The following is a 12,400-nucleotide window of genomic DNA, read 5'->3' on the forward strand; positions in this document are numbered from 1 at the left end:
ATTGTATTTGCTTCTAGTCCATATTGTAACTGGAAGCAGTACAGCACTGGTAGCCACCTACACAAGGCAAAAAGTGCTTAAGCAAGAGATTTAAACACACTTTTGGCCAAACTAAATTAAGGATCTTCTGGGCTTTCTGGATGGGTTCAAATGGGATTAAAAAAACAAAAAATCCTCTATTACTCTTGAGTTGCAAGTGGGATTTAATAACTAGATTCAGAGATCACATCGTTAATACTACCCTCTTTCCATTGCTTGAAATCTGAATTACCGTGAGTGGTATTAAATTATTTTCATTATTCTCTATATAGCCTTTATCCTGCCAACATATATGCTTAAATTTACTTCTGTGAGTGCTCTCATTGAAATGAATGGGACTACTAAATTGAGTAAAGTTAAGCAAGTGTTTAAGTGCTAGCAGGATAAAGGTCATGTTTGTGAAATTGAAATCTGGAGTGTAGCTGGAATTACTGTGATAAATTGTTTTTAAAGTTTTTAAAACAAAATAGATGCATAAAAGCTCCTGAGCTCCAGTTTACTTTTGAAAAGAATTTAAGCCAAAGGAACCGAAATCCCACTCATTTTGTTTTTCCCCAATGAAATGTAGGCACTTTTCTGCAAATCTTACCCTCAGTATCTACCTGGGCTAGGCTGGGGTGAAACACACACTGAACCAGTGTTTGACCTTTCTTCTCCCAACCTAGGGAAATATCAGTGAAAGAAACAGAGAGAAAAAACACAAGTTTTTTTGTTAAATTAAACATACTCTATGTTGTACTTCATAACCATATTTATTTCTCAAACATAAACCATACATTGTCCAAAGTAAAGCTTACAGTTTTGTATATAAAACAGAAAAGTCCATGGTCTAATTTTTTTGCACTTTCAGATTATTTTTTCCTAGTATGGATTCTTGCAGCCATTAAATTTCTTATGTTCAACTATGTTGCATTAATGTGGATATATTTAATTCATTATACTTTTCCTTTTTCAATTCTAGCATCTAGTAGGGAACATGTAGGTCTAAAGATAGATAGAAAAAATGTATCCAAGGTAAAGTATTGCAATTGTTACTTTAAATTGCTTATATTGTTTTATTCTGAATGTGGTGGTCAGCCTAAAACAAGGGTGCCAACTGCCTTACCAAGTTAAGTATTTGCCTTTCCATTTTTAATGGCTTAAGCAGTTAGTGATTTTTGTCATTTTGGGGGGCATCAAAGATGAACAGAGGACTGCTCCTGCATGAAGCTAATGTTGAGGAGCTGCTGAAGGGTATGGAACAGAGACTTAAGTGATTGCTGCGGCTGCAATGGCATAATGTCTCTCTTGCAGAATCTTCAAACTCAGTGCTCTTATTATGAGCTTCAATGACTTGTTTAGTGGCACAATTCAAGTTAAAGAATTGGATTAAACTAATTTTCTACATTTTGAGATGAGCATGAATCTTGCTACTTGACTCGTTGCAATGCTTACATTTAACTTTAGAAGAATTGTTTTCATAACTTCAGTCCATTCAGTTGTATGCTTCCTACTACTTTCTTTTTTGGTACATTAAGTCTAAACTGTGGGTTGGTATTTGAGAGTCCAAATTAATTTCTGTTTGCAATATTGATTAGTTTTCAGATCTCTCTCTCTCTTACTCACACGCACACACACACTCTCTCACACACACACACGCGCGCACACACTCTTAAAATGAGCAACGGCCACCTCGTGAATTTAACACTGGCAAAATGCAATGAGCTAACCCATTTTATAGAGATTCGCCAGTGGAAATCTTGCCCACTTTCCGTAGACTTATATCTAGCATTCCAAATTCCCCCAAAATTCAGCTCCACATCCTTGTCTCTTTAACATGCAGATGAGTTGAGTTGATTCCACTCAGCTATGCACTTCTCTCCAACCTCCCTTCACCTCCTCTTTAGGAAGTTCTCTAACACCTGTATTTTCCTAATAGGGATAGCAAGAACCTTGATTTCCTCAAGCCCCATTTTAAAATAGCTAGTTTTTTATTCACAGTGTAAATTAGAAAACTGTTTCTGTTTAAAAAAACAAAAAAACCTTTCAATGATGTTAAATATGTAGTGACAAAAGGTTAAAAAAAAAAAAATGGCAGGAATCAGAACACTGATAAAACCAGCTGAGGTTTTTTCCCCACTGGGGTGGTTGAATGGGAGTAGGCACCTTAGCTTCTACCAATTATATCTAGGATGTGAATTTAACCGTTTGCATGCATTCCTGCCATCCCAATGTTCTAATTTGATATGGTCACAACTGTTTAAAGCTTGTTTAAATATTTGTTTGTTCTGCCTAGCTGTGGATCTAAGAGCATCCATGTGTATATCGGCAGTGATCAAAAATAACTTAAATTGCTCAGAAAAATAGCTTTTCATTAATTTTGATAAATATGCTCTCTTCTCAGCAATTGCCTGAAGGGAAGCCTTAATTATAAAATTAGAAAGCCTGGGATGGCCAATTGGAGCACATTTAAAGTAGAATAATTTAAAGGGTCATCCCAGAGAATCAGATGTGTACCCTCTTGTGTCTGACTGAAAACTATCAACTTTTCAGGAAGGTTGCAGAAGCTTTAACTCACCTTTTTCCAAGAGATTTCTAAAGAGAAATATTTTTGTACTGTTGTTAGCATCTCCTTTCTGTCAAGAGCCTGTCCCATGTGGCATGAATAGGGATTGTTGGAATTAATAGTGTATTTGACATTATTAATGTGGGAGACTAGCAGACTCTGATTTAACCATAAATTCCTTTATTAAATCCAAAGGTCATATGGTATTTTATACAGTTGCTCTAAGAATAAGCAGTCACTACACACAATACAATAACAAAGTATTCATGAGCATATGATCAGTATTCTTACAGATAGGCCAGACGTGGGGAAAACTGTCTCATCCTGGTGTGCTCCAGCATGATCAAATAGGGTCTGACAAAGAACCATGAATCTGAAGGTTCTCTCTACCATTCAGCTAACTTGTTAGCTTTAGCAAAAACCCAGTTTGAAGCAGTTTATCCTTGTTATTTTCCTTCCTCATCGCCTCCCCCTCTTTGCTTACCAACAGAACAGTGGGGAGGTTTTTGTTTTTCTTTGAGACAGTTTTTCTTTGTCTTGTTACTGCAGCTTTTCATTTGATGAGTTACTTTTTGAACCATACATTTTCCCCAACACTAAGTAATATTACTTATTCTCATAGCCTTCTTTTACTTGCTGATTGTGCCCTTCTCTGTACCAGTCACAAACAAAATATATATTATTTTCTTAGCATAAGTATGGTTAATTAAATTTCATAATTATCCCTACATTCCCCAACTTAAAACCTGCACACCTATATAGGTTTTACTATATTAAGTGTTTAAATTACATTGATAAATGAACAAAATTGGAATGATAGTTGCTACCATGGATATAATCACACATTGAATGCTTGTTCCGCCCAGGAGGGGCTAGCCAATTCCGTTACTTTCCTGTTTTGTTGTTGCATTTCAACAAGGTGTTCAGAGGTTCTGGCCACTAAACTTTTAAGAGCCAAGCTTAAAGAAGGAATGGAATGTCCAAACTCAGGTACTGTCTTTAAAGCATCCTTCTGCAATTTTAACTTTGCCTATATTTCAGTTACATTATGAAAAAACTGGCAGTGGATATGTTTTTATTTATCACATGAAATTCAGGTGTGAAACAGCACATAGGGCAATTAAAATAACATGCCCTGGGTCCATACCGGATGTGGTCCCCTTCACCCATCACACAATATATTCTCAGTATAGATAGTTTTCTTTACCAGATTTCCACATCTCAACTGTACTGCGCAATTTATAGACAGTTCTCCCCCTTGTAAGCCCCCATGCCAGCAATTCTGACTGTGAGACATTAAACCTACACATGTAAGTGTATCCCTTAAACAGTAGTACAAGTCTGGGGCTTTTCAGATCTTGTCATTGTCTTGCAACTGTATTTGAGAAGGGAAAACAAACTGATATCACCTTTCTTGTATGTATCAAATTTAACTTTTTTCTGTGGTGATAAAAGGGCAAGTTTTCATGCTCCATATCACTTAAGGCTGCATTTACTTTATATAGCAGGTATCCCCCACATACTGCCCATGTTATCATTAGAACACATTGACAATCCCATACTTCCTTTAAAAGCAATTATGTGTATATTCTATACCATGAAGAAAGTTTCTCTAATGAGTCCTTGGTATTGTGCATCCACTGAATGAGGTACATTTGCTGCAAGCTTCTTTTTAAATGCTTGGTCATGTTCCCAAAACGTCTCTCTCAGTTTGGTTTCAGAGTGACATACCAATCCCAGACAGTTTATATCCCAGGCCTTTTCTCCGGAGCTGCTTCGTGTTTCATTGCTGCCCCACCTTGGCAGGCTTATGCATTTTAATACACTTTTAACCAGAAAGTCCTTTCAACAGTTCTTAACCATATGCCATCAAACTCCGGTGGGCACAATCCATTAGATAACTGCAGTACGTGCAGTATCATTGGCACATAAATAAACTGAACATCATTGTACAACACTTCTTTGAGGGGCCTTAATACTGCTTAATTTCCTGGGATCTGCCTCCACCCTGGAGCATTCTGGCATTTCCTTCTCTATATGTGGTATTTGTGCCACCCTTATTCCTACCCTCCTTGATTTCCAAAAGGGTACATATTGATATGCCCATTTCTTGTAAAATTTAATCAAACACAAAATGTATAATGCCCCTCATGCCTAGCCTATATATATTCCTTAAATAGGGATTCACAATCACCATGTTTTCACTTGTTGTCAGGCCACTTAGATAAAATATAAATAAAATAAAAATAAATAAACAATTGCAGAATTGTATGTGATATCCAGTGACCTTGAAATACATGTCTGCATCTACCTGAAGAAACACTTCAGTGCGCTGGGCATGCACACACCTGAGTCAGATATTTTGCCTAGCAGTACCCGTAGAGGGGCAGCACCCATGGCTCTGGCCCCTCCCCTGTTGATATGAGGCAGCACTTCCCCAACCCTCCTCAGTGGTGCCTTCTCACCACCTGTGGGTGGAGTTGGAGCTCTGTGTAGTTCAGTCTTAGCCTGATTTTTTTATTGTATATAGTTTGTATTAGTGTTAGTAGTTTAGTGTTCATGTTCGTTTTAGTAGCTTTTCCCCTGGTGATGCCCTCACTGGGGTTCAAACACTGTCTTTTGTGTGGGGGAGCGACCCTGAGCAAAGTCCCCACATACGGTGCCTGCTTTGTCTTGGTGAGGCCCACCTCAGAGAGCATAGTTCAATCTGTAGATCATTCAAGAAAAGGACTGAGGTGGCCCAGGACCTTCACCTCAAGAAGCACCTGCTCAAACAGGCCATGTGGCCTGATCTGGTACCAATGTCCTCATCCAGCCAACGATCACCCTCTTGCTCTGAGTGCAGCCACTTCACTTTTGGGAACAGGCACACCTCCAAAGAGGTTGAGGAGCCATTCCTCGTCAACTGCACCAAGGAAAAGGTCACATAAGACCAATTGAGATCACTCCAGGTCTTGAGGTGACTCTTCTGCCACATACTCACCGACAATACCAACATGATGTATTACGTAAACGAGCAGGGGGAGCATGTTTCAGGTTGCTCTGCCTAGAGACGATCAATCTGTGGCAATTTTACATCAAGGAGGACATTACTTTGATAGATGTCCACTTCCGTGGAGTGCAGAATCATCTTATGGACCCAGTACTTTTCACTGAGTCATGAGTGGCACCTGAAGATGAGTGTCTTCCAGGTCATCTTCGCCGTGTAGGACATTCCCACAATTGACAAGTTTGCCACAAGCGAAAACAGGAAATGTTGTGTGATCTGCTCAGGGGGGCTCCCTCTCTGACACCTTATAGTGCAGCTGGCAGTCGACTCTTCTGTACATCTTTCCCCCAATCCTAGTCCATTCCCCAGGTCATCCTGAAGCCCAAGGCTGATGAGGCCAAACTTATCCTCATAGCCCTGGCATGTCTGAGACAATGTTGTTTCTCCCACCTTCTCGCGCTATCGATTCAGCCTCTCATACCACTTCCTCCTCATCGCAACCTGCTCACTCAGAACCACGGCTGCACTTGCCCTCCAATGCTCAACTCCCTGCATCTCGCAGCATGGCTGCTGCTTGGTTGAGTGAAGAAGAGTGGTGTCCGGCAGCTGACCAAGAAGTCCTATTCATCAGTAGCAAATCCTCTCACAGGATAGCCTACTTAGCTAAGTGAAAGCGGTTTTTGGTGTGGTCCTTATCCTGAGGACTCCAACCAACGTGGACTTCTATTCAGGACATCTTGGAGTACCTGCTACACCTCCAGAAATTTGGGCTTACACTCAGTTGACGGAGTGTATCTGGCCACAGTATCAGAGTTTCATCTCCCTATTCAGGGGAAATTGCTCTTCGCCAACGCTATGGTCATGAGATACCTAGAAAGGGCTTCTCTGTTTATTCCTTCCGATGCAAGAACCGGTCCCCTTGTGGGACTTAAACACTGTTTTGGTGGCTCTAATGGGCCCTCCATTCGGGACCCTAGCATCCTGTCCACTGGGCCTCTTGTTTCAGAAAACTGAGTTCCTGGTTGCCATTATGCCTGCAAGGAGGGTGAGAGAGTTGCAGGCTCTGATGGCAGGGCCACCTTAAACGCAGTTCTCCAAAGACAAGGTAACTTTGCAACCACACCCAAATTTTCTATCCATAGTGGCCTCTGTTTCATCTGAACCAGGCGATATATTCAGTGTTTTCTGCTTGTGCTCAGGTGGTAATAGCAAGGACTGCATAATCAGGGGACAGGACCCCTACTGGAGCCTCACTAGCAGCAGCTTCATTCACTCTTATTTTTCTTGCTCAATTCCCCATATCTGGAATGAGCTTTTATCTTAACCACATCTATCACTGAGTTATCCAATTTATCTACTAATTTCCGTATATTCATAGGACAAAAGGGCTTGATAAGCATACAGGCTTGTGATTTGCGTACTACAAAATTAATTCATATTCCACCAAGGGAGGTATGTTGTCAAGGCATCCGATCCCTTGAGAGTCTGAACATATTACACCAGCCAGTACTTGTCCTTTATTACACAGAGATAATGCCTCTGCCACAGAAGCCAATTCAGCATACCTGGCTGAATGAGTGTGTACTCGATGAGAAGCGCAGTCAGGAAAGTAACAAATACTTTCCTCATGGATTGTATTTTCTAAATGGACAACCAACCTAATTCTCTGTTACTGAGGGACAGTCTACACTCATTGATATATTTTGCTTTCCACAACCAAATCTCTGTACAACCTTTCTTGAGTGATGTACCCGAGTATTCGGATTCTAATATCTAAACTGTATTGTTAAATCTATTCACCTAAATTTGGGTTGTTGCTGATTATATACTCTATGTATCATATGACTTTTAAAAAACTAACTTTTTATTCGTGGATAATCTAAGCACTATACCCAGATGTACAGGCACTCTTTTCCCAACCTATGGGTTATATATTTTTTTAACATTAGCTTTAACATTTTTACATATGTACTGCACAGGTTCAGCCTGAATGGGGGGAGCCCAAACAGCAAATCCTGTGACTACAGTCCCTTTTTGGTGATAGAACAACCCCATAACGTATATATTGCCATATCCTCAGTGTACAGCCCTTCAGAATTTAAATTATGTGCTGCATGTCGCATAAAAGGGTTAGGGCCCCCTTCTTAGAGAAAATTTCTCCAGGACATTGTGTGGAGTACCACAATTAATATTCCTGTTGGTAAGGGTGAGCGATGTTTGAGAGGACAGACTTCAGTTTGGTGGTCTTCCAGCAGCAAGGGCCACTAGCCTAGGTATAGACACTGTACCATTTTTGATTTTACCAGACAAAAGATACTTTAAGGGAGTATGAGTAAGGTACAGTTTTATGCATCCCTACCCCACCAGGTATCTAAAAATATTAGAGCCCACTTGCTGTTGCAAGTGCACTTTGCTTCCGGGTAAGTTTGTTCTTAAGGTGAATTCCACTTGACATGCTAATGACACTTTTTAAAAAAGTGTTATTTCAAATTAAGGCCAATCAGCTATTAAGAAACAGACAAGGCTTGCATAATGAACACAAGATGTATGTGCACTTCTTTTGGTATTAAGAAAACATTCTACTTTTAAACATACAGCTATGTTATGGATGTAAATTTTCAAATAGATTGTAATAATTCTTCCAGCTCATTATTAATAAACCAAGGGGTTCTTATGCATAAATATTAATTACTGCAGAGTGAACACATTGTTCATCTCTTTTCTTCAGTAGATATCAGCCAGAAAACTTCTGTGTATCCAGTTATCTCCGCAATCATGTCCTTGTCAGAGCTGACTACTTGTTTCCAACAGACTAATCAAGATGTTCACAAGTCTGCTACAGATAAGGGGCGGACCATAGTATCTGGGAACCCTTCCCCTTCACAATCACCATCTGTTCTCAACAAACAAAAAGGAGCGATTGAAACCGTGACTGAAATCACTTTACCAGAACAGCGTAGCAGCTCCCTTGCAAATCAGTCTCTCTCTTTAGAAACACCTTTGGACAAAGATCCCAAACTACCAGCAGAACAGCCTGAGCATCCGGCAGAATCCACTCTGGTCTCTGCAGAGAACAAAGGAAAAAAGAGAAGGAAAAAGCTAAGGAAAAAGAAAACATTGCGAGCAGCCCATGTGCCTGAGAACAGTGACACAGAACAGGATGTTATTGACTCTAAACCTATTCGGAAAGTCAAGAGCGGGAAGGTGCCCACTGGGGGAAAGGTTACTACATCCACCCTTCTAAGACAGGAGGATGGGGGCACTCATGAAGTAGACAGGAACAAAGATGATAATGAGAGTGATGCCTCTCTGGAATTAGTAGAAACTGCAAACCCCCAGTTTGAGGTGGTGGCCATCAACTCATCAGAGTCAGGAGATGAGAAACCAGACAGCCCATCTAAGAGGGACACCATGAAATCCTCGGAGCAAACTTTAATGGAGGCATCTCGCTCTGGTTATGATGAAGTGAGCTCCACCAGTGAGATTGGCACAAATTATAGGGAAGGCATCAATAGCAGGTAAGGTGGAAAGTGGGATTATAAATAGATCAGGACAGATTTCTCACGTAAAAAAGGTCTTCCAAAATTTTCATTCAATGGCCCTTTTTTCCTTGTGTGAAAAGCTTAAAACATGGGGAAGTGGGAGCAAATCTCATTCCTCAAGGCTTCCAGCACTGAAATGAGAAAAGATTAATATTTATGCCTATACATGCTGCTAGTTAAACCGTCTGAAACTCTTCTCGACAGTACTCCTGCACTGTTCCATACTAACTTCTGCAGTAACTAAAGTAAGGCCCCCTTCAGAGAGAAGTGCTTTTTTTTTTTTTTTTTTTTTTTTTTTTTTAAAAGGAAAATTGCATAGGGCTGTTAGGAGTGAGTGCTTTCATAGCCCACAGAGGACTCCTATACTTTCCCTACAATACTTCTGATAAAATATCCTATTTTGGAGTATGACTGAAATTCTTTACTGAAGTACATTTCACTAGCTTTCCTGAATACCAACAGGCAAAGTCAAATCTCTCTACTCTTTTTTTTTTTTTTTTTTTTTTTTTCCAGTATGGCTGAGACTCTCCCTTCTAGATCACCAATGAGATGTTCAAAGAACTCTTCAGGTATATTATTGGTGTGCTTTGCTACTTTAAATGGGTTTAGGGTATCTTCTGGAAATTTGAGTTAAAGTACAGTCCAAATGTGCTTTCAAAATATTGCTGTTCTTTTTGATCTTCAGAACTTAAGCTCAAAATAAGAGTGGAAGACACTGCATAACAATCGTCAGCATGGGTCACTTACCCTATTCCTCATCAGGTGCACTGTGCCTGTTTCCCTTCTGATCCACAGCCACTCTTGGGTGGTGAGGTGAATTTTAGTAACTTGGGTAATGTAACTGTTTGGCTATGTAGAAAGTCCCTCTTCTGGGAATAAACTAGTCCAAATGCTAAAATACATACAAGGCCCTCCTTCCTCCTAGGGTTCAAACAGCTGCCTCGGTGGTCATAAGAGTTCACCAGTTCATGTCCCTGATTGCTGGGGTAGATACCAGATTTTGCCCCTCCCCTGAGTTCAGTAGTCTTTGCAGCTTCTTCTTAGGGTCCATTAGTCCTTTTAGTGCACATGTTGCTCACTCACCTGAGCTACAGCCACAGTCCTTAAATTGTGGAGAGTGGCCAGCTCTAAGCCCAAGACTGCTCTGCTCCACTACTTTCCAGGGTCTTTCTGGAGATGTCTGTGTAGGCCTTTCCCCCGGTCTCTTTAAACAGCCCTTTGCCATTCCCTACCCAGCTCCTTTTCCTGTTCCCACAGGGAACTATTTCCTGTCTCTCTTCTGATGAGCTTCCCCAGCAAGCTGTTCTATGCCCTGGATTTCTCTGCTGCTGGCCTTTCCAGGTCAAGCCCTGTTTCCAGCTTCATTTCCAGACCTCTTCTCTGGGCCATTTTGGAGACATTTCTCAGCACATCTTGCACCTTCTGGGCATCACCTCATACTGAGAGAAGGCTGTCTGCTTTTATAGCTCATTAGGCAGTCACATGACCCCTTGGTCGTTCATGTGCTCCACTGAGAACTACAACTCTTAGTCCCTGACTTTAAAGGGACTGAGGCCCCATAACAGGCATGCTGACGACCCCTGCTCTTAAAGGGCTAGAGGTCTGTTACATATTTTTTTATTTTGTTTTACTTGTGGACTTTTTTGCTAAAGGTGATGATAGTCAATAGTACGGACAGTCTTATTACTTATGCAAAGTTTGTGTGAATAAAACATTCCGATTGTTAAAGCGCAAGCTTTGATAACTCTCCATTCTGCAGAAGTGTCTTCAGAGCCAGGTGAGGATGAAGAACCTACGGAGGGGAGCTTTGAGGGACACCAAGCTGCAGTGAATGCTATTCAGATATTTGGGAGTGTGCTTTACACCTGCTCAGCAGACAAAAGTGTCCGTGCCTACAATCTGGTTGTAAGTAGGGTCATGATGGAGACAATGTACTAGTAATATTTTGCAGTCTTTAGATTTTTGTAAAGTCCCTTTTTGTGTTTAGAAAAAATCTTCTTAAGGAATCATTTATAGCTTGTGTTTTTTTTTTTAAACTCTATACACCAGGGGTAGGCAACCTGTGGTGCGCGTGCCGAAGGCGGCACACAAGCTTATTTTCAGTGGCACTCTCACTGCCTGGGTCCTGGCCACCAATCCGGGGAGCTTTGCATTTTAATTTAATTTGAAATTAAGTTTCTTAAACATTCTAAAAACCTTATTTACTTTACATACAATAGTTTAGTTATATATTATAGACTTAGAGAAAGAGACCTTCTAAAAATGTTAAAATGTACGCGAAACCTTAAATTAGAGTGAATAAATGAAGACTCGGCACACCACTTCTGAAAGGTTGCCGACCCCTGCTATACACAAAGTTTGGGAACTCTAATAGTCCAAGCTAACCCCATTAGGGCTTTTGTATGCTTGCTTTCAGCATGAGAATTAAGGCTTGGTGAAAGATTTTATGTAGAAAATGTTCTTGAAGAGAAATTTGATATATTTTTCTCTTTAAAGAGAAGCTTGGTTTCCACTGCCTTTTTAAGGATGTCAGTTAGCTAGCAAGTACCATTCTAGACTAGAGGAAGTTCAGTCATTCCCTATTGCCCATTGGGATTGGAGAAGGTATATTATCCAAATGAGAATTGGTCTCTAATCCTTTCGCAGAGGCCTGAGTTTGTGACCATGACCACCACAAAACCAACAAACCTTAAACAAAAAGCCTTCTTTACATTTCTTATAGGATATATTTTTAGTAGGGAGATCTACTGAAATACTGACTGACCAAAGCTTAATATAGTCCTGTTGCTAGTACACAATTCTTATGAATGATAAGCAATCAGAGTTCAAGAAAACTGCCAAAGATGCAAAACTATATAGGTAGTGCATTCAGACATAAAAAGGCATAACATTTTAAAGTAAAATCACACCACCAAGGATCTTCAGATCTTGTTCTTTAATCCAGTGAATTAATAATACTTGATAATAGTTTTTCATCCATAGATCTCCAAAGTGCTTCACAAGAATGGGACTAGACCAATGGTCTCCAACCTTTTTATGCCCAAGATCACTTTTTGAATTTAAGGGCAACCTAGGACCTACCCCACCCCTTCCCCGAGGCCCTGTCCCTTTCCCAAAGCCCCGCCCCACTCATTCCATCCCCCCCCCCTTCTGTCACTCGCTCTCCTCCACCCTCACGCACTTTCACTGGGCTGGAGTTAGGGGGGTTGGGTTTGGGAGGGGGTGCGGGCTATGGGTTGGGGATGAGGGGTTTGCAGTATGGGAGGGGGCTCTGGGCTGAGCCTG

At 40.7% G+C, this 12,400-nt stretch overlaps 1 protein-coding gene across 5 annotated transcripts in view; it reads left to right on the forward strand.

Annotated features, from left to right (window-relative positions):
- ZNF106 (zinc finger protein 106) overlaps positions 1 to 12,400 on the forward strand; it is a 76,417-nt gene that overhangs the window by 36,965 nt on the left and 27,052 nt on the right. For 4 of the 5 annotated variants that reach the window (XM_054025679.1, XM_054025682.1, XM_054025683.1 and 1 more), the window contains 3 exons: positions 8,302 to 9,091; positions 9,629 to 9,684; positions 10,875 to 11,020. In XM_054025679.1, coding sequence (XP_053881654.1) covers positions 8,302 to 9,091; positions 9,629 to 9,684; positions 10,875 to 11,020 — 992 coding nt within the window. The remainder of the gene's footprint in view (positions 1 to 8,301; positions 9,092 to 9,628; positions 9,685 to 10,874; positions 11,021 to 12,400) is intronic. The other variant, XM_054025681.1, reaches the window with a different exon arrangement.

The sequence above is a fragment of the Malaclemys terrapin genome, chromosome 4 (assembly GCF_027887155.1).
Source record: "Malaclemys terrapin pileata isolate rMalTer1 chromosome 4, rMalTer1.hap1, whole genome shotgun sequence".
In the NCBI taxonomy this organism is placed as follows: domain Eukaryota; kingdom Metazoa; phylum Chordata; order Testudines; family Emydidae; genus Malaclemys; species Malaclemys terrapin.